This window comes from Urtica dioica, chromosome 5 (assembly GCF_054948205.1).
Source record: "Urtica dioica subsp. dioica isolate 48M chromosome 5, U.dioica_male_clone48M_v1_H2, whole genome shotgun sequence".
NCBI lineage: Eukaryota > Viridiplantae > Streptophyta > Magnoliopsida > Rosales > Urticaceae > Urtica > Urtica dioica.
The window spans coordinates 3,069,892-3,088,310 of NC_142760.1; the positions used below are offsets into that span (position 1 = coordinate 3,069,892).

Below are 18,419 nucleotides of genomic sequence, written 5' to 3' on the forward strand. Positions count from 1 at the left end.
AAAGGTTCCTTTATGGGTTTTTAGTCTATAAGACAACTTCTGTTTAATTGTAACAAAAAATTAAACATGAAAAATAGCGGCTAGCAGCGGACACGCGGCCTGGATAAGCAGCAAAGAATCGAGAAGCCGAGTTTTCGAGTTGCGTGGTCGCAGCGACGCGGTTGTCGTCGGAGGAAACACCGTGCGAAGGGATGGTAAGTAAATTTTTTTTTTTTAATTCGTTATATTATATATGTTTGTGTGATCATTGGTGGTGTTGGATTTAGATCCGAGGCTGACGGCTAGGCACGGAGGCGGGCATATGCCGATGCGGATAGTGATGAGTCAGAGCCTGGATCTTCCCGAGGAAGCGAAGCTGTGGGACATGTCCGAGGCTCCCACCATAGTGGCGACTCAGAGGGCAGCGCGGAGGAGCTTCCAGAAGCTTCTCGCCTCGAAAGGAGTCGAAGTGGTCGAGTTCGACATCTTGAACCCTCGAGAGGTGATGGAGTATTTTCACGACCGCGGATATCTCTCCGTTCTCTGGGAGTGTGGGGGTACATTAGCCGCCTCCGTTATCTCGTCTCGAGTGTTGCACAAGGTATCCACGGATTCGTCGGGTATATTTGTAATTTACTAGAAATGTAATTCAGCTGGGTCATTGGGGTTATGCGAGAATTTGTGGTAGAGTAGCGAACAAGTTTATAAAGCTAGTGCATAGCTTAGACTTGGTTAAAAATATCGTTTTGGGCGGGTCATTAGAGTTATGAGAGACTTGGTTAATAGAGGAGTGAGCCGAGTTTATCATTCTGTGTATTATGTGTATTATGGACCATTTAGGTATAATTTTTATTTTTCAATTAAGCAATTCAATATAAAAAGTTTCATTCAGCCTTTTATTTTTAATTGCTTAATTGCTTATAACAGGTTTCATTAAATTAAATCAATTAATATCATTTAATTGCATTTTATTTTATAAATAAATTAAGAATCAAAGTCACTTTCAAATCAGATGACAACTAAATCACAGTTAACAATTACATTTTTCAAAGATTTAAAGTCACTTTATAATAGAGCGACGTCTAAAGCACTAACTACAATTACATTTTTCAAAGATTTAAAGTCACTTTATAATAGAGCGACGTCTAAAGCACTATTTTTTTTTCCCCCAAAACTGACTATCGGGTGCGACCAATGCTCTCTTACCCGCCTTTTCCACGGATTTTGGTGACATTTTAGGTGCGACTTTAGGTGCGAAAAGTCGCACCGAAATGTCGCACCCGAAAGTCAAGACTTTTGGGTGCGACTTTTCGCACCCAAGACTTTTAGGTGCGAACTTTCGGGTGCGGAAATGTCGCACCCAAAGTCGCACCTAAAGATATCTTTGGGTGCGAAAATTGACTTTTGGGTGCGAAAAAAGTCGCACCCAAAGGTCTATTTTGTACTAGTGTGATGCCTTTCGTTCGAAACCCCATTCATTTTCTTCTTTGTTACTGTAATTATTATTACTTGTTGCACATTAAGTTACAGTCAACACAACATTTCAAAAGAAAGAATATAGTGAACTCATATGAGTGGAAGACTTTGATCGACTTGTAAATTCTGGTGGATATTTTTTAGATGGCGATCAAGAACTGCTTCGTGGTGTTAGACTCTATTTATATATGAATGTAACCTAAAATCAATTACAGCAGCTGTGCTGGATTTTGAATTACCTAAATACTTGCAGGACATTAAATTACCATCACAACAACATTCAAAAGAAAGAAAAGTGTGCTGATATGTTAGAAAGAGTACTTGATCAACTTATATGTAGTGGGTAATTTTTTGCATGGCGATCAGAAAATTGCTTCGGGGATTTTCCCCTCTCTTTGCGGTCTCGATCATCCAAATTGCAGCCCTGATCGGTGCTTTGCGTTTCTCTCCGCCAATGGCAGACTTTCGTGCCATTTTGTGCGGCCTTTTCGCCCATTCACTTGTGCTCTTGAATCCCACAATCATTTTCTTCTCTATTATTTACTTTATACTTCTCTATAAGTATGAATACTTTTGCAGCACATTAAATTACCTTCAACACAACTTATATACAGTGTGTGATATTTTGTGTTGGCGATCAAGTGTAATTATTGTTTACTGTAATTATGAATACTTGTGGGACATTAAGTTACAGTGAAAACAACATTCCAAAAGAATATAGTGAACTCGTATGAATGGAAGACTTTGATCGACTTGTATATTCTGGGTTTTTTTTAGATGGCAATCAAGAATTGCTTCGTGGTGTTAAGACTCTATTTTTATACATGAATGTAATAACCTGGAATCAATTACAGCAGCTGTGCTGGATTTTGAACTGAGTTATAAAAGCATCGATGTGATTCTGTGTATTAGTGAAATAGTGTGAAGAAGAAGTAATGTAAATAGTTCTCAAAATTTGTAGGCTATTTTTTTTTAACCGGACAATGTAAATAGTTTTTTCATCACCGAACACGGCTTGCCCCCGTGTAGTCAGGCACGAAGCCAGGTGCACTCCAGGGTGGGCTGTAGCCCCCCTCATAATTTTTTTTTTTTACACTTTTTGTCCATTTTTTATTTTATTTTTACATTTTTTTACCTTCAAAATTTACAAACCAGCCCCCTCTGAATTTTTTGTTGCAAATCAGCCCCCTAATCTAGATTCCTGGCTTCGTCCATGCGTGTAGTACTCTGTCCTTAACAAATTAAGTGGAACTCGGATCTTCTGTCCATTTTTGATATCTCCATTGTTGTCACTCCAATTAAAATAAGACATGCATCATTTTATTTCATTTGTATTTATTTAAAAATAAATTGAAATGATAAAATTAACTTATTTTGATTAAAGAGACACTAAATCAGTGGCGGACCAGGTGTTAGGGTCAGGATGCCTTGGCCCCCTCAATCCAAAATTTCAGCCTAAGAAAATATTTCAGCAAAAAAAAAAAAAAAAAAAAAAAAAAAAAAAAAAAGTGTTTTGTATCCAATTAAGTGTGTCACCATATTTTTCTACCTCTCCCGGAATTGTACGCACAGATTAGCATTTCATATCTATGTGTATATATTTTATTTTTACCAGAAAACCTACGGCAATAAGAAAATAACTTGTGAACGTATGAAAATTTAATATGTATTCATGTCGTGTTCCTAAATCATCTTGGTCTCAAGCTCCTTCTGATTATATTTCTTTTAAGAGAAATGCTCATACAAGTCAATTTGGCGTGTAAAATTTTGGTTTTCCAAAAAAAAAAAAATGTATTGCACACGTTTGCAATTTATCTTCTTTTTTCATTTAATTATGTATTTTTACGTGTATTGTATCATTTAACCCGTATAAGAGGGCCTTTTTTTGTTTGAGGGAAAAAATAGTCTTTACTAGGGCTATCAAATCAGCCGAAAAGTAAACTCATGAAATCCCAGTAAATTGGTCATGTAAAAGAAGGCCTTTTAATGATGTATTGTTGGAATCAATATATAATATACTTTAGAAAATTAGAATATACAAACTTTCACACCTCTCTCATCCCGAGTTGAAGCTTTTCTCTCTACTCAAACCCTAGCCGTCAGAAACTTTCCTCTTCGCCGCTCCCCTCCTGGGAGGTCGCCGCTGGTCGGCTCCGACTTGGGGGGGAGGCTGTCCTATCTTCTCGTTACCTCGGAAATAGCTTTTATTGATCCCGCATCTATGGGTCTCCTTGTCCTCGCCGGAACCCGAGCCTCGCCGGACGCCCTTGTCCTCGCCGGTGTCTCCTGCAACAACCGTGCTCGGCCGTCCCAGCTCGGCCGACAGGGCCGCAAAGACGTCGCCGGAGTTGCTGAACCTCGCGGCCTTGCAGGCCTCGAACGTCTGAGTCGGCCCGCCCGAGACCGAGGTCGCGTCCCACAGCTTGACGTCCGTGGAGCTCGACGAGAGCAGAAGCTGGGCAGCCTCGCCGGAGGAGTGGTGGTAGGACTGCAAGACCGTGATCGGAGTCTGGGGGCTGTGGCAGCTCTCGATCACGCCGCTGGTGTTGGTGTCAAAGATCTTGAGCTCGCCGGAGTGGCTTCCGACCGCCACGAGCGAGGTGTCGCGGAGGAAAGCGATGGAGGTCAGCGGCGCGCCGCTGTCGTCCCGGCACGTCCGCCACGGCCGGATGCCTCCGTTGCGGATCTTGAGGGGTGGGACTTCTTTGAGGGCTTTTTCTTTGGGCATGATGAACACACCTTTAGTTTAGATTCAAGTTTTTCTTTGTATTTTTTGGGGTCCTTGCTCCGACTTTTCTATTTTCCTGCTTGGTTTCTTTTGGTACTATTTGGACTCGGATTAGCCGTAGTCTCTTATCCCGTAGTGGATTTCCTGTTAGGTTTTGATCTATGCAGGTTGAAGAACCATCTTATTCGTGGCCATCGGACCGAGGTTGGTTGGATTTCTCCATCGCCAATCTTTGGGTTTTTGAACGAGCCTCTCGTGTGCTCTATCTGTGCTTGTAATTCTTCCCGTTGTCGGAAGTTTGCACATAACGTACTTTTACCGGAACTTAGTGTTAGATTCACTTGACTTAGGTCTTGGTGACTCATGTACTGAGGTGTCTTTCTCCTGTATTGATGGGTTTTTTACCCAATTTTAATGGAAAATCCATTCTATTCAAAAAAAAAATGATGTATTGTTGGACAAATAAAAATATTTCCGTCAAGGGCTTTTTATTTATTCAAAACGTTGACCTTCTTACAACTACAACAACCAAATGAGGAAAAATGAGCCTATTTTTTACTCAAAATATGGGCTTATTTTTTACTCAAAATTTTGAGTGTCCTAGGCAATTTTATAGCCCGCCTAAGATTTGGGCCGGCTCTATCCAAATTGTCCCGACCCTCTCCAACGAGCCTCCTCATCCCCTCCCGTTCCACCCCGACCCAAGCCAACCCCTCTCGAAACTCAAACAGAACTCGAACCTAATGTGCTGTTTTTTATAAATTGGTTGCGTTTTTAGCTGCTTTTTAATTTCGGTCTTGGTTTTTTCTTAATAGATTCATAATTGTTGACCGCTCCCTATGCACTTGTCGTTGTTTCGATGTGCTCGTCCTTCCTGGCCCACTCCCGGCCCCCTCTCAGATGCACTCGTTTATCCGATTTCGATAAGTGATCTACATTGACTTTATTTTAGTTATAATTGAAATTAATTTAACTATTTAATTAGCTTTTACTTAAGTAGATTGAAATTAGTTAAATAACTTTGCTTTTAGTAGATTGAATTTAAATTGTAATTATTTAATTGTATTTGAATTTAAAACTGTAATTGGTTTAATTAACTTTTTTTTTTAATTTTAGTAGATTGAAATTGCACTTGGTTAATCAATTAACTTTATTTGAAATTGAAATTTTAATTAATTTTTTTAATTTTCAATGTAATTAATTTAATTTAATTGAAATCGGTTAACGTTATTTAAAATTGAAATTGTAACAAAAAAAATATATATTTTGTTAAATTATTGTGACTGAATTTGTTGATTTTTTTTATTTAAAAAATTTGGTTAAATAACCGATAGATAATGAAACAAATTAGATTGGACAACCAAACCGAATCTATGGTTACGTGATGTGGTATCAAATTTTGGTTTCGAATCCGATCCGGTTATTGGTTTATTTAATTTTTGCCCTATTATTAGTTTATGTAAGAAAAATAAAATATAATAAAGAAAAGAGGTCAAAACTCTCATGCAATTTCAACGGCCAACTCTAAAATGCATAGCTACCCTTAAACACTTTACACAGACAGTCATAAGAAGTATCGCCAAAACCATATATCTCTCTCTCAAACTTCATTTCCTCTTCCTTGACGATCTCTACGAGGCTCCTTCAAATCTCTCTCTTTCTCTTTAAGATTTCTCTCTCTCCCTCTTAAACTTCATTTCCTCTTCATTGCCGATCTTTACGAGGCTCCTTCAAATCTCTCTTTTTCATTCAAAGATAAATCTCGGATCTTATTCAGCGAAGCAATTAGCCGAAATCTCCTATCTGTATTCCGGTGATTATTTTTCTACTTTCTATTGTTCTGTAATTCGTGCATTTTCGTGCGTTAATTTTGTTTCATATTCGATCGTTTTGTCTCTGTAGATTTGTTTGCGATTCGATAGTTACGAGGATTTTGTTTATTTTTTTAATCGTCAAAGATTAAGCTTTAGTTAGCTTGGCTTTATTTTTAGTTGTGTTGAAGTAATTGACTGGGATTAGTAATCAGATTTCGATGTTTTTTCTTTCACTTGTTAATGTCGAATCTTGCAGCTTTCTTGAACTATATTCTTGTAGCTTTCTTTGTTAATGCCGTTTGTGTGTGAGTACTTGGTGATCGTTTTGCAATTGGAAAATTTTTTAATTTCAACGGCAATTACTTTTTTCTTTGGAATTCCTTGTCGTCCTGTGAATTTAGTATTGATATTTTAAACTTAGTTATTATCGGCGGCGAACCTTTTTTTTCTTTCTTTCTTTCTTTTAGAAAGAAAATCTTTAAGCTCTCAAAAATTTCATGTGCTTAAATGATTTCAATTTTCTCTAGCAAGATTTGGTAAAAAAAAATTGGTTGATAATGCAGACAGAAATAAATAACTTTGGGATTCCGAGCATGGCTTTGGCTTCCCATTCTCCGGTTGCATTTACCGGAACCCCTGCTTCGAATCTCCTTCGGAGCTCGAGCAACGGTATTAGAGGCGTTCCGTTGAGAACCCTCGGAAGGACTCGGTTAGGCACATCTACGAGGAGGGATTTTACTGTTTCGGCGAAGGTCCGAAAGGGCAAGAAGCACGACCATCCATGGCCGTCCGACCTGAACCCGGATCCGAATGTCAAAGGAGGAATCCTCTCGTACCTCTCCCATTTCAAGCCTCTCAAAGAAAAGCCGAAACCAGTTACTCTGGAGTTTGAGAAGCCTCTTGTCGACCTCGAGAAGAAAATCAACGATGTAAGTCGATGATTTTCTTCTTCCTTTTTTTTTTTTTCTTTGTCAGAATATATTAGTGTGAGAATATAGATTTGAGAACAATTACTTTTGCAGGTTCGGAAGATGGCAGATGAAACGGGGATGGACTTCAGCGAACAGATTCTTTCCTTGGAGAACAAGTACAATCAGGTTTGTTACAATTTCTCACGTGAGCTTTTGTAACTTGATTCCCGAATTTCGGGAGTAACGGAAGTCTATTTCGAGGAATTTCACACTTTTGTTTTGGCTTCACTGAATCCAGATTATTAACTAAAGATAAGGCTAGTGTCCACTAAAATCATATATCTTTTGAACTGGTTGATTTCACAGTATTGACTTTTCCAATTTTTTTCCTTTTTTTTTTAAAGAATCTGAATTATATAGAATACCCTCCCCTAGCGGGACTTTTCCAAATTAATCAATTTCATTGTAACGTAATTTTGTGTCCATTTTTGTTGCCCAAGTCAGGGATGGTGGTCATTATAGGTCTAACTACAAACAGGGAGGCTCAACTTGATTAAATATAGATATTAATTCATTAAATATGATACTAACAGTATAATATTGCTGCAGAGAAATTAAAAAAACACAGAGGAATTCTGTTCGTGATGTATTTCCAAAGATGAATTAAAGCAATATCTTGGACGTTATACTTTTTTTTCTTTGTTTTTCACTACTTTTTCTTTTTTTTGCCAAGATTCTGCGTCTCAACCTTTAGTTTTGGTGTAACCGTGTAGGTTGGTACTTATTATCAACTTTTTCTCTGATTTCAGGCTCTGAAGGATTTATATACACATCTGACCCCCATACAGCGTGTCCATATTGCTAGACATCCTAATAGACCAACTTTTCTTGATCATATATTCAACATTACCGAGAAGGTTAGTTATTATATATAACTAGAAGAAGTTCAGATTTTAGCAATGTAAAAGCTTCAGCATATGGGATCAATTATATTCATTCATTTTTTTTATTATTCACACTCCAGTTTGTAGAGCTTCATGGAGACCGTGCTGGGTATGATGATCCAGCTATTGTGACTGGAATAGGGACTATCGATGGCCAGAGGTACATGTTCATCGGTCATCAAAAAGGTAGAAACACAAAGGAGAACATTCAGCGCAACTTTGGGATGCCTACTCCACACGGGTATGTTTTACATTCATGCCTTATTCTAATAGAAATTTAAATTTCTAAGTAGCAAAAAATCTTGAATGAAATTTTATTTACACACTTTCAAGATTAAACTTTTGTTACGTTTTTTGACAAAAGTGCCCCCGAAGCCTTTTGAAATCTCATTTCCTCTCTATTCTATCATTTTCTCACTTCTCTCTCTCCGGTGCTTTCCAATGAGTTAAGATGACTACCGATGAAATTAAACTAAAATTTGCAAATTTTTCCAATAAATTCCGATGATTTATGATGGTGTCCAATGGGTTCAAGTTTTCCGCTGCTTTCCGAAAACTATGAAGTCATTCTCTGATGCTTTCTGATGTTTTCCAGTGATTTACGATGATTTTCAATGCTTTCTGATGATATCCGAGAGTTTAAAACGTTTCAGGGACATTCATGTCCAAAAATGTGACAAATGTCCAGTTTTGAAAGTGTAAATAAAAAATCCAGTTATGACTTTTGCTACTTGGTAGTACTACAAAAATTTCTCTATTGTAATTGCGCTGCAGATTTTATTATTTTCCCATCACTGATCAGTGTTTGTGTTTCCAAAACAGTTACAGAAAAGCTCTACGCATGATGCGCTATGCAGATCACCACGGGTTCCCTATAGTAACTCTTGTCGACACTCCCGGTGCTTTTGCGGACCTTAAATCGGAGGAGCTAGGCCAGGTGTGCAAGCTATACTTGATCGAATCTTATTTGGGTCGTCCCATTTGACACTTGGTATCTTAATTTGTTGCCTTTCTCTGCTTTTTCAGGGTGAAGCCATTGCTCATAATCTGCGAACTATGTTTGGTCTGAAAGTTCCGATTATTTCCATTGTCATCGGAGAAGGTGGTTCGGGTGGTGCACTGGCAATTGCCTGTGCTAATAAATTGCTAATGCTCGAAAATGCCGTCTTCTATGTTGCCAGGTAACTAAGAGAGTTTAGTGTCTTATCAATCACATATTGTCATCCAGAGCCCATACTAGTTTTGTGTCAAAAGTAGATGATATCGGGTTTCCTATGTAATCCAAAGCTTCTCTTTGGTTGTCTCTGTACAGTCCTGAAGCTTGCGCGGCGATCTTGTGGAAGACTGCTAAAGCTGCGCCAAAGGTTGTTACAGAGAGAGAATCCACTACTAGAAATTCTCCGTGCAAAATTTTTTATTACGCGGTCTCGTAAATTTTTTTTCTTTTCCTTTTCATGTTTTTTGCAGGCAGCTGAGAAATTAAAAATTACTGCGACAGAGCTGTGCAAGCTTCAAGTTGCTGATGGTGTCATTCCTGTAATCATCTCTTTTACTCTCACCTCGCCAAATTCGAGAAGCCTAAGATTACACTGGAAAGTTGTCTTTTCAAATTTCAAGCAATAACAGTCTTTTGTTTCCTTTATATCAGGAGCCGCTAGGCGGTGCTCATGCTGATCCAGCTTGGACCTCGCAACAAATAAAAAATGCAATTAATGAAGGAATGGCGGTAAGTACGACTCTAATCTAATTCATATTCAATAAAAAAAAAATTAAAAAAAAATTAAAAAACAATAGGTAAACTAGCCAACTAAAACGTTTGGGATTGCTATATAGCCAATGTTTCGTAAATCTTAGGTAAATAGCCACAAACATGACGTGGCATTTATGCTTTGCTCTTTCATTGAAATAAAATGGTGGGGTATTTACGTCAATTTATATATGTAAATACATGGACGCGACTATTTACCTAAGATTTACGAGATGTTGGTTATATAGCAATGTGAAACTGTAAATATGGCTTTATATCTAATGGACCAAAAAAAAAACGTGCTGATTTTTTAAGACTTGTATTTTAACAGGAACTAATGAAAATGGACACGGAAGAGCTACTAAAGCATCGGGCGGCAAAGTTCCGAAAAATCGGCGGGTTCCAAGAAGGAATCCCGGCGGACCCAGCGAAATCATTCAACATGAAGAAGAAAGATGTACCAATTGATCCAAAGGCACGTCAATTGGAACTGGAGCGCGAGGTCGAAAACGTGAAACAACAGATCGCGAAAGCAGCGGAGTCCTCCAGCGAGCCCCCGAAGCTGGGCCTGAACGAGACGCTCGAAAAGCTGAAAAAGGAGATCGATCTCGAGTTCTCCGAGGCTTCGAAGTCCCTGGGCTTCAAGGAAAAGTTCGACGCACTGCGCGAGGATTTTTCGAAGATGAATTCGGGGGACCCCGTGGACCCCGCTTTCAAGAGCAAGCTTGATAACCTGAGGAGCTTGTTCAACCAGAGCCTCCCAAATGCTCCGAACTACGAGAGCCTACAGAGCAAGCTCGGGATGTTGAAAGAGCTGTCCAAGGCCATGAGTCTCGCGGAGAGGAACCACATGGCAGCGGTGATGAAGCAAGAAGTCAACAGAAAAATGGACGAGGTCAAGGAACGCCCGGGTTTCAAGGAAAAGCTTTCGGCGCTCAAGTCCGAGATCCAGAGATCGGGGGCGTCGAGATGGGAGGATTTGGACGATTCCGTGAAAGAGAAGCTCACGAAGCTAAAATCCGAGATCGAGCCGGAATTCGTAGAGGTTCTCCAATCCTCGGGTCTGGAGGTCAACCTTGACCTGTCCGGTGAAGATCTCTCTCTCTCTCTGCCCTCGGACGCGAAAGAGAAGATCGAGAATCTGAACGAAGAGATTCAGGAGAGCATCGGGGCGATCATCGACTCGACGGACGTCAAGTACAGCATCGAGCAGCTGAAACTGGAGATCGCCCGGGCCGGGAAAAACCCCGATGAGGCAGCGAAGAAGAGGATCGTGGAGTTGGAGCAACGGATCAAGCAAACCCTGGCTTCGGCGTTGGAATCGTCGGGCTTGAAAGAGAAGCACGAGAAATTGAGGGCCGAGATTTCCGAGAGCATTGATGGGCGTTTAGTGAGTGCAAATGGTAGAATTCCGTGAACAGAAGTCCGAGGACCTTTAGTACCCTTTTTACCGCTGAACCAACAGCCTCGGCCCCAAGCAAGAACGCCCTTGTCCAAAACAAAGTACTTTCATGCCATTTTTTTTTTTTTTTGACGTGCAATTTTGTTACTATGAAATCTGGACGTGTTGATGTTGATTTGTTGTGAGATTACAGAAGAATTTATATCGCTTGTGGCGTTGTCTAACTGTTTTGGGATTGTGATGTTTGAGAAAATTGTTGTATTGTTATTAGCTTGTAGGCTAGTTTTTGCTTAAAGACTTATTTTCTTTTTTTTTTAAAATAAAAGCTGTATGTTCTTACGTTCGTACATGTCTGCGTGTGCAATATAAATTATGTTTGCTGATTTCCTCCTATGTTGCCATTTAAAGTGACGAATACATAAAATGATAAAATACTACAAACATGTGTTTTTTTTAAAAGAAAATTATATAACATATGGAGACCCAAGTCGTACAATAATTAATTTTTTGATATGCAATTTATCCGTACAATCATGATGTTTTTGGTAGACATTCTTTTGAGTTTTGACATTTTTTTCCCCCTAAATGGCCTAATAATTAAATGGGTACTTTAGCAAAATAGTCAACTCAAACGTTGAGAATTGCTAAATAGCCAAGGTTTTGTAAATAATAGGTAAATAGTCACTTGGATGACGTGGACCAATCAGATTATTTTTTAATTCCGGAGATTTGTTCTTTTAGATTTGAATCCGGAAATTATTTGAATTTTGAATTGTTCAGGATTTCCAGAAATTGAATTTTGAATGGTTTCAGAATTCCCTAAATTAAGTGTGAACATAATTTTGGGTTTAATTTCGTTTCCTTATATGTAGCAATTGAAATTTACGTGGGTGTTTTATTGCTATTTTGTTTCCTTATATATTAGTCGTTATTTATTTCTTATTTCCTGAATCCGAGTATACATTCTTTCTTTATTAGATATAACAATTTTTGGATTTTACATATTCAGCAGTAAATACATGTAAATAATCTCCTAAATACATGTAAATAATCTCGTTATTTGTTTCAGAATTCCCTAAATTAAGCGTGAACATAATTTGGGGTTTAATTTTGTTTCCTTATATGTAGCAACTGAAATTTACGTGGGTGTTTTATTGTTATTTTGTTTCCTTATATATTAGACGTTATTTATTTCTTATTTACTGAATCCAAATATACATTCTTTCTTTATTAGATATAATAATTTTTGGACTTTACATATTCTGCAGTAAATACATGTAAATAATCGATTGTGCGGGAAGAAATTTGGGCATTTTAGTAAACTTAGATGTGTAATTGAAATCTGCTGGCTATTTATCTAATATTTACAAAACCTTGACTATTTAGCAATTCTCAACGTTTGAGTTGGCTATTTTGCTAATTATTTTTGTAATTAAATTACATGGGGGAACGTGGGTAATATACTAATATTGTCGCTCCTCTAATGAAATGGTACACTCTTCCTAATGCAAACAAAAAGTGTATTTTTTCGATCCTGCTTATTGTGTAAATAAGATCAATATAGGGTAAATAATATTAACTGTTAGCTATATTCGATCCTGCATTTGTAAAGTCTTTGACACGCATCATAAAACAAAAAATGAAGCTTAACTTTATTAATTGAAGAAATTTCAGGTTCTTGTCCACTTAATCAAATGATTAATGGCACTGGTCTTAACGATTAATGTTACTAACTGTCAAAGTAAATGATATAAACTTAAGTAATTAATAATGTTTTAGAAACGGCAACAAATTCTTTAGATTGGAAAAGGCGCGAGCTTGGCGCTCACAACCATAACCAATGGTATCAGAGGAAACCGCCTCCGAGGAGAGATTGCGACAACGCTGGTGAGACTCTCATCAGAGGAAGACGAGTTGTACACTTGCTCGATGATTCTGTCTCGCGATGCTTGAGCTCTTCATAGTGGTCCAAGCCAGAGAGAACCGAGCAAAACTCAACGACATCCGTCCGAATAAGAGCATCCACACCCGATCAATCAACAATGGCGGAAAATCAAGAAAATCCGAAACTTGAACCTAATTTGAATCCAAATCGAGAATCGCATGGTAGTTTGAAGCAACCTTCTTTTAAGATAACTTGGAAGGGAAGGTAACATAGATATGAGGTTAGTTAGGATTTTAAAATTAGCTGGAAGGGTTAATTTTGGAACCCAAAATACATGGGCTATTTCCTTTTTAAAAAATATATTGATGGTTTGACTACAATTTTAACTTCCCTCTTATAAAGAAGCTACTTAGACCAACTCCACCCGTACTATAAAACAGTGATTTGGTGTTATGATTCACTCCACCCGAACGTGATATACAACGCTAATATAGCGTGAAGTGTTTTTCATTTATTGTTTTGCGCTATATATGATGCATTACTATTCATTACGCCAAATCAATTTTCACTTGTTATTTAGTCCTTACAAAATTTATTATTTACTCAATTGTCACTGTTTTATAAAAGTATTTCTTTTTTATCTCAAAAATTATTTATATATATTAAATATTTTAAAAGACCACAATATTTTAAAATACAATATTAACATTTGGAGTTTGGGAATAACTAAAATGACATTAATATTAATACCGAAACGAAATAACATTACAACGGCGTCGAAATGCAAAACTTATAAAAAAGACATTAAAATAAAGGTTATGGAAATAATGAATAAGTGATATAATTGGAAGATATTAAATAAATATAAGGGTATGGAAATAAATAAGAGAAAGTGGAATATAAAATTAATATTTCAGTTTGGTGTAAAAAAATAGAGTTCGGTTGGAGATGAGGTAGTGTTTGATGTGACATGTACTGTAAAATAGAGTAGAAAATGGTGTAATCGGGTAGAGTTGGTCTTACTAACAAATCTCATAAAATAAACTAACCACCTTCAATAAACTAAATGAATAAAATTTTAAATAAGTACCCCGTATTTTCCGAATTCCGATCTCTAACACGAGGAAAAATGGTATGAAATAGCCAATTCAAACTATGACTTTTGCAAAATAGCCATAGTTTCATTAGGTATAGCAAAATAGCCAATTGAGAGTACTACGATTTTTAATCATGCCTCGATAAATTTTAATCCAGCCTTCATAAAACTTAAATTCTGTCTTTATAGTTCGTTGGGATTAAATTTAATCCAGCCTAGATTAATCTTACTTTGGCTAGTTTGCTTATAGTTGACAAACTATAGCTATTTTGCAAAAGCTTAAGTTCTATTTGGTTATATAGTCGCTTGACCCCTAAAACAATAGCATAATTATTGTTTAAAATCAGACAGGCTAGTCAATATTGTTTAAAATAATTAAACCAAATCAGACCAGACAAAAGAAATTACACCGATCAAAACGGTCTTGTCTTATTCAGACCGTTTCAAATCACTTTAGACCGTTTAGACTATGTTACATGACCTATGTTATGTTATGTTTTTCATAAATACTAAATGGCTTTAGTTCAATTTTAAATTTTTTTAGACTGTCAGACCGTTTTAGACCGGACCGTAAGTCTGTTTTAGACCTATTTTTTATTATAGTTTTTTTTTTAAAAAATACTAACCAATCCGATTTAAACTGCAATTTAGAAATTTTGACCAAATCGTTTGTAAACACAAATTGGAACGGACTAGTAAAATTTTAAACCATTTATAATCAAATTGTTGATTCAAAAATCAGTGGTCTAATCTGATTTACAGTTTCACTGATTTTGTACGCGCCCAACCATGCCCAACAACCATAATTATTTAGAAAAAATAAATAAATAAAAAATACGTGAACCCACAGTAAGTAGATACTTGAGAATAAAGCACCCTACTGCAGAAAGAGAGAAAAATGTATATATTGAGAAGAGATTGTTTTAAGAGCTTTAGTCTGAAGATATGAAGTACATAATTTTTTAGTAAGTGAGAACTATTAACCGCAATAGGACTAATCTACACACTATCTCTCTATTCAGAAACTGAATCCCTCAGCAATCATATCTTTCTTTTTATTTTTATTTTCAATAATTGGATTGTGAGGGTTTGTGAGTAGTAATGCACACAATACCACACTTCGATCGCGCTTTGCAAAGAAAAATGTAAGAAGAAATAGACATCACAATCATCAGCAGTTGATTTTACACGTCGGAATATCTACTGGTGTGTATGTATGTATGTCACCACAACTCTCAAAGAGTACTACTTTAAAAAAAATACCTTCTTATTGCCCTACCTGCAATTCAACACTCCAATATTAGATTTGATCAAACATGACAATGTTCAACTTGATCAACTGAAACAGAAATCATTTTATAAAGTGATCAAACATGTTTTTAAATTTCTAATTATTTAACCCCCTATAATAGAAGTTCTTGTTTCCGTCGTTATAGATTGAGTTGGTCAAAAAGTTGTTTTTGCACCACAAGGTATGGTCTAACATATATATAAAAGGAAAATAAAAATAAAAATTGACTATCTACATGCAACAGTAAATAAACAAAATATATCATCTTGCAGTGAGGATAAAAGATTAAATAAATAGATAATGGTACAGTTAATTTATGATGAATAGAAATGCTAGTGTAGATTGTTTTCCAGGATGAATAAAATTAACCGAGCCATTGAGATGACATGAAGAAAAAAAATAATAAGAGGTCATACGTATTGGGTCAGGAAGATAAAATATTTTTACAAAAATATGAATCTAAGCGAGAAAACAATCACAAACAATATATTAGCAGAAATTCTGAGATAGATTCAGGCATCATTTCACACAAGGTTCATCACAGCAAAACTATTTATGAATGCAACATAAAAAATAAAAAAAGACTGAAATTTACAAGTGCTGTGGCGAGATTTTCAAGCCAAAAGTGAAATGCATAGCACTGGTTTGGCGACGGACAAAAAAATGCCCAACAGTCGAGTTCGCTTAACCATATAACATATCAAATAGAAACATCAAAAGCGGATCAAATGTTTCACTGTTCTATAGACATTGCTGTAGTTCCATGAATCTTTTAGCCTACACAGTATCATATGATATCTAGACTTTTTTTAACAACTGGAAATTGTAAGAGCTCTCTGATGCAATGAGACAGAAAAAACTACCGAAAGATCTGAACTATTGCTTTGGACCGAAGTGTCAAAAAGAAGATTAAAAGAAACCATAACCAAGAACTTCAAAACCTAAAACTCCCTCTCACGAAAGCTCTCCGCAAAATATTCTCTAGGATTTCTAATTGAATTTAAACCCAACACGTCCAACTTTTCTCGATCTTTAATATCTGATTCACCACTTATCACTATTTACCTCACAAGAGCACCAAAAAACACAAGAAATGAAATGAACAGCTTAAACACCGACAAATCACCTGATCAACGATACTATATCCAATCATGTTTGAAGTCAATTTGAATTTTTAGCTAAATGTTAAAGAAAAATTTATCATCACGGCTTAAATCCACATTCTCCTCTTCAAATTGTTTCTCTTTTTTATTTTTTCCGAAAATAAAACCCCCAAATAGTTGGAAGGTCGCCCAGTTGAACTGCCATGGCCTCGTGGGCTTAGTCGGGTCAAATCAAGCACCAAATAACCACGGTTACCAAAACAAAATCCAAAAATATATTGCTAACAAAAAAATGATTCTTAGCATCCCCATATTCCCAATATGCCCGATGATGAAAATCATTTCTCGCTAAATTCAACCCCAAAGAGTTGGTCTAACGGTGGGATCTATTGATTCGGTGCGCGGTTAGAACATTTGGAAGGTCAGAACTTTTCAACGACATAGAGTGAGACACAAGCAAGCTTTTGGATCAAGTTCATCAGAAATATGGCTTTACTGGTTGCATTTCTTCATGTTCTGAGTTTCGTAATTATTCCTTTTTTACGGATTGGGTTGAGACCATTTGGTAGCTCTTCTTTGCTTCCTAGGATAAGGGTAAAGACCATTTATGGTTCTTAGAAGTCTCATTTTGGTTGAAAATTGCCTAAATCACAAAAAAAAAAAAAAAAAAAAAAAAAAACTAGTAAGCACAAACCTCGGATTCGTCGAAGAAGAGGTTGTGCTTCCTGGCGATGTAGGTCAAGGTGGTGGCGTAGTCCGACCAGTCCTCTGCGTCGCCGATCTCCTCCGGCGGCTCCGGCTCGGCGGCGGCGGCGCGTGGCGGGAGGCGGAAGCGGCAGAGAGGGCACGAGTCGTGGTGGGCCAGCCACGGCAGAATGCAGCCCGCGTGGTACACGTGGCCGCACGGGAGCTCGTTGGCGGCCTCGCCGAGGGCATAACCGTCTTTGCAGACCGCGCAGTCGCCGAGATCGGACGAAGAGACCGCCAGGGTCGGAACAACGACGGCGGAGATGCGCCGGAGGATCCGACGGAGTAAGGGACCGTCCGTCGTCGGCGGCGGAGGAAGATCGTCGTGAGGGGACGTGTCGACGAGCTCGAGGCAGTCGGCGGCGAGGCAGTGAGGACACGCGGCGGAGACGGCGACGGAGACGCTCATGTCGCACGTGTGACACCAGTGCGTCATCCTCATCGCCGCCGTCGCCATCTCCGATCTCCGACTAGGGATTCATATTTTCTTCTGAAACTGTTCGTTTTTATTTCCTTTTCTTTCGCTCTTCGATTTCTTTCTTTCTTTTTGGCAGTTGGGGGAAAAGTGGGTCCCATCTCTCTCTCATCTCATCTTTGCTTTCGTTTGGTAGCGTCGGCTTTGCCTAGTTGTCACATTCTTTATTATTATTAGTTTTTAATTACTTTTTTTTATTATCGGTGTTACGTTACTTGTCGTTTTTCAGTCCGTCGGCTGATAAGTTTTACCTTCTCCCCTAATCCTTGTCGGCCCGGGCCGATTACAACCCCTCACTCTTCTCCACGATACATAGAGTGACACGTGTCCTAATTTATGTGACATTCAAGGGACAGGAAAAGTAGATCTATAATAACACATCCGTACACACGTGAACTCGTGGGCATGTACCACCACACCAGATGACCCAGTCTTTGCTGACGTAATTGCGGATGTGCTTAAAGATCGGTTGAGTTTGCTCGAGAGTCATGTAATCGGATATATTAGAATTTATAGGATATATGGATTCTTTACCACTTAATTTGAATTTACCTTTATTAAAATTACCTAATTTATAAACTTTTCGTCTCTGCTAATATTATATAACCTCCGAGTAAACATGTTTCGAGAACTTAGTGAATGTTGGATCAGATTTTCGCAAGGTAGAAATGACACTCCGAGAGCAAAAAATAACACATCAAACCCGTACATAAGGCTCAATCCCACAAGCAAACTCACGCGACAAGCTCCGAGTCAACACTTATAAAATGTCTTTCAAAAGATACTCTCAAAAAATATTTTCAATATGGACTTCTTGATAA

The 18,419-nt window shown here is 37.6% G+C and overlaps 2 protein-coding genes and 1 pseudogene across 3 annotated transcripts; 2 read left to right on the plus strand and 1 right to left on the minus strand.

Moving 5' to 3' along the window:
- The first annotated feature begins 74 nt into the window (after positions 1-74).
- Positions 75-912, plus strand: LOC149394839 (riboflavin biosynthesis protein PYRR, chloroplastic pseudogene; annotated as a pseudogene). Its single transcript, XR_016297253.1, has 2 exons — positions 75-194; positions 267-912. The product of XR_016297253.1 is annotated as a riboflavin biosynthesis protein PYRR, chloroplastic pseudogene (transcript).
- Positions 913-5,706: 4,794 nt separating this feature from the next.
- Positions 5,707-11,350, plus strand: CAC3 (acetyl Co-enzyme a carboxylase carboxyltransferase alpha subunit). Its single transcript, XM_089614867.1, has 11 exons — positions 5,707-5,996; positions 6,561-6,926; positions 7,020-7,094; positions 7,718-7,825; positions 7,933-8,093; positions 8,675-8,789; positions 8,879-9,033; positions 9,165-9,216; positions 9,320-9,388; positions 9,501-9,578; positions 9,931-11,350. The coding sequence occupies exons 2-11, from the start codon at positions 6,591-6,593 to the stop codon at positions 11,014-11,016; spliced, it is 2,235 nt and encodes a 744-aa protein (XP_089470993.1). The 5' UTR covers positions 5,707-5,996; positions 6,561-6,590; the 3' UTR covers positions 11,017-11,350.
- Positions 11,351-14,819: 3,469 nt separating this feature from the next.
- On the minus strand, positions 14,820-17,751 carry LOC149394841 (E3 ubiquitin-protein ligase RZF1-like). Its single transcript, XM_089613928.1, has 2 exons — positions 17,071-17,751; positions 14,820-15,261 (listed from the first exon to the last, which is right to left on the minus strand). Exons 1-2 carry the CDS (start codon positions 17,578-17,580, stop codon positions 15,250-15,252), a joined length of 522 nt encoding a protein of 173 aa, XP_089470054.1. The 5' UTR covers positions 17,581-17,751; the 3' UTR covers positions 14,820-15,249.
- Positions 17,752-18,419: the final 668 nt, after the last annotated feature.

Coding starts and splice junctions, on each gene's coding strand:
- LOC149394841 (XM_089613928.1), bottom strand. CDS start 17,580: ATGGCGACGGCGGCGATGAGGATGACGCACTGGTGTCACACGTGCGAC.
- CAC3 (XM_089614867.1), top strand. CDS start 6,591: ATGGCTTTGGCTTCCCATTCTCCGGTTGCATTTACCGGAACCCCTGCT. Junction 8,094..8,674: donor GGGATGCCTACTCCACACGG/GTATGTTTTACA, acceptor TTTCCAAAACAG/TTACAGAAAAGCTCTACGCA. Junction 9,034..9,164: donor GCCGTCTTCTATGTTGCCAG/GTAACTAAGAGA, acceptor GTCTCTGTACAG/TCCTGAAGCTTGCGCGGCGA.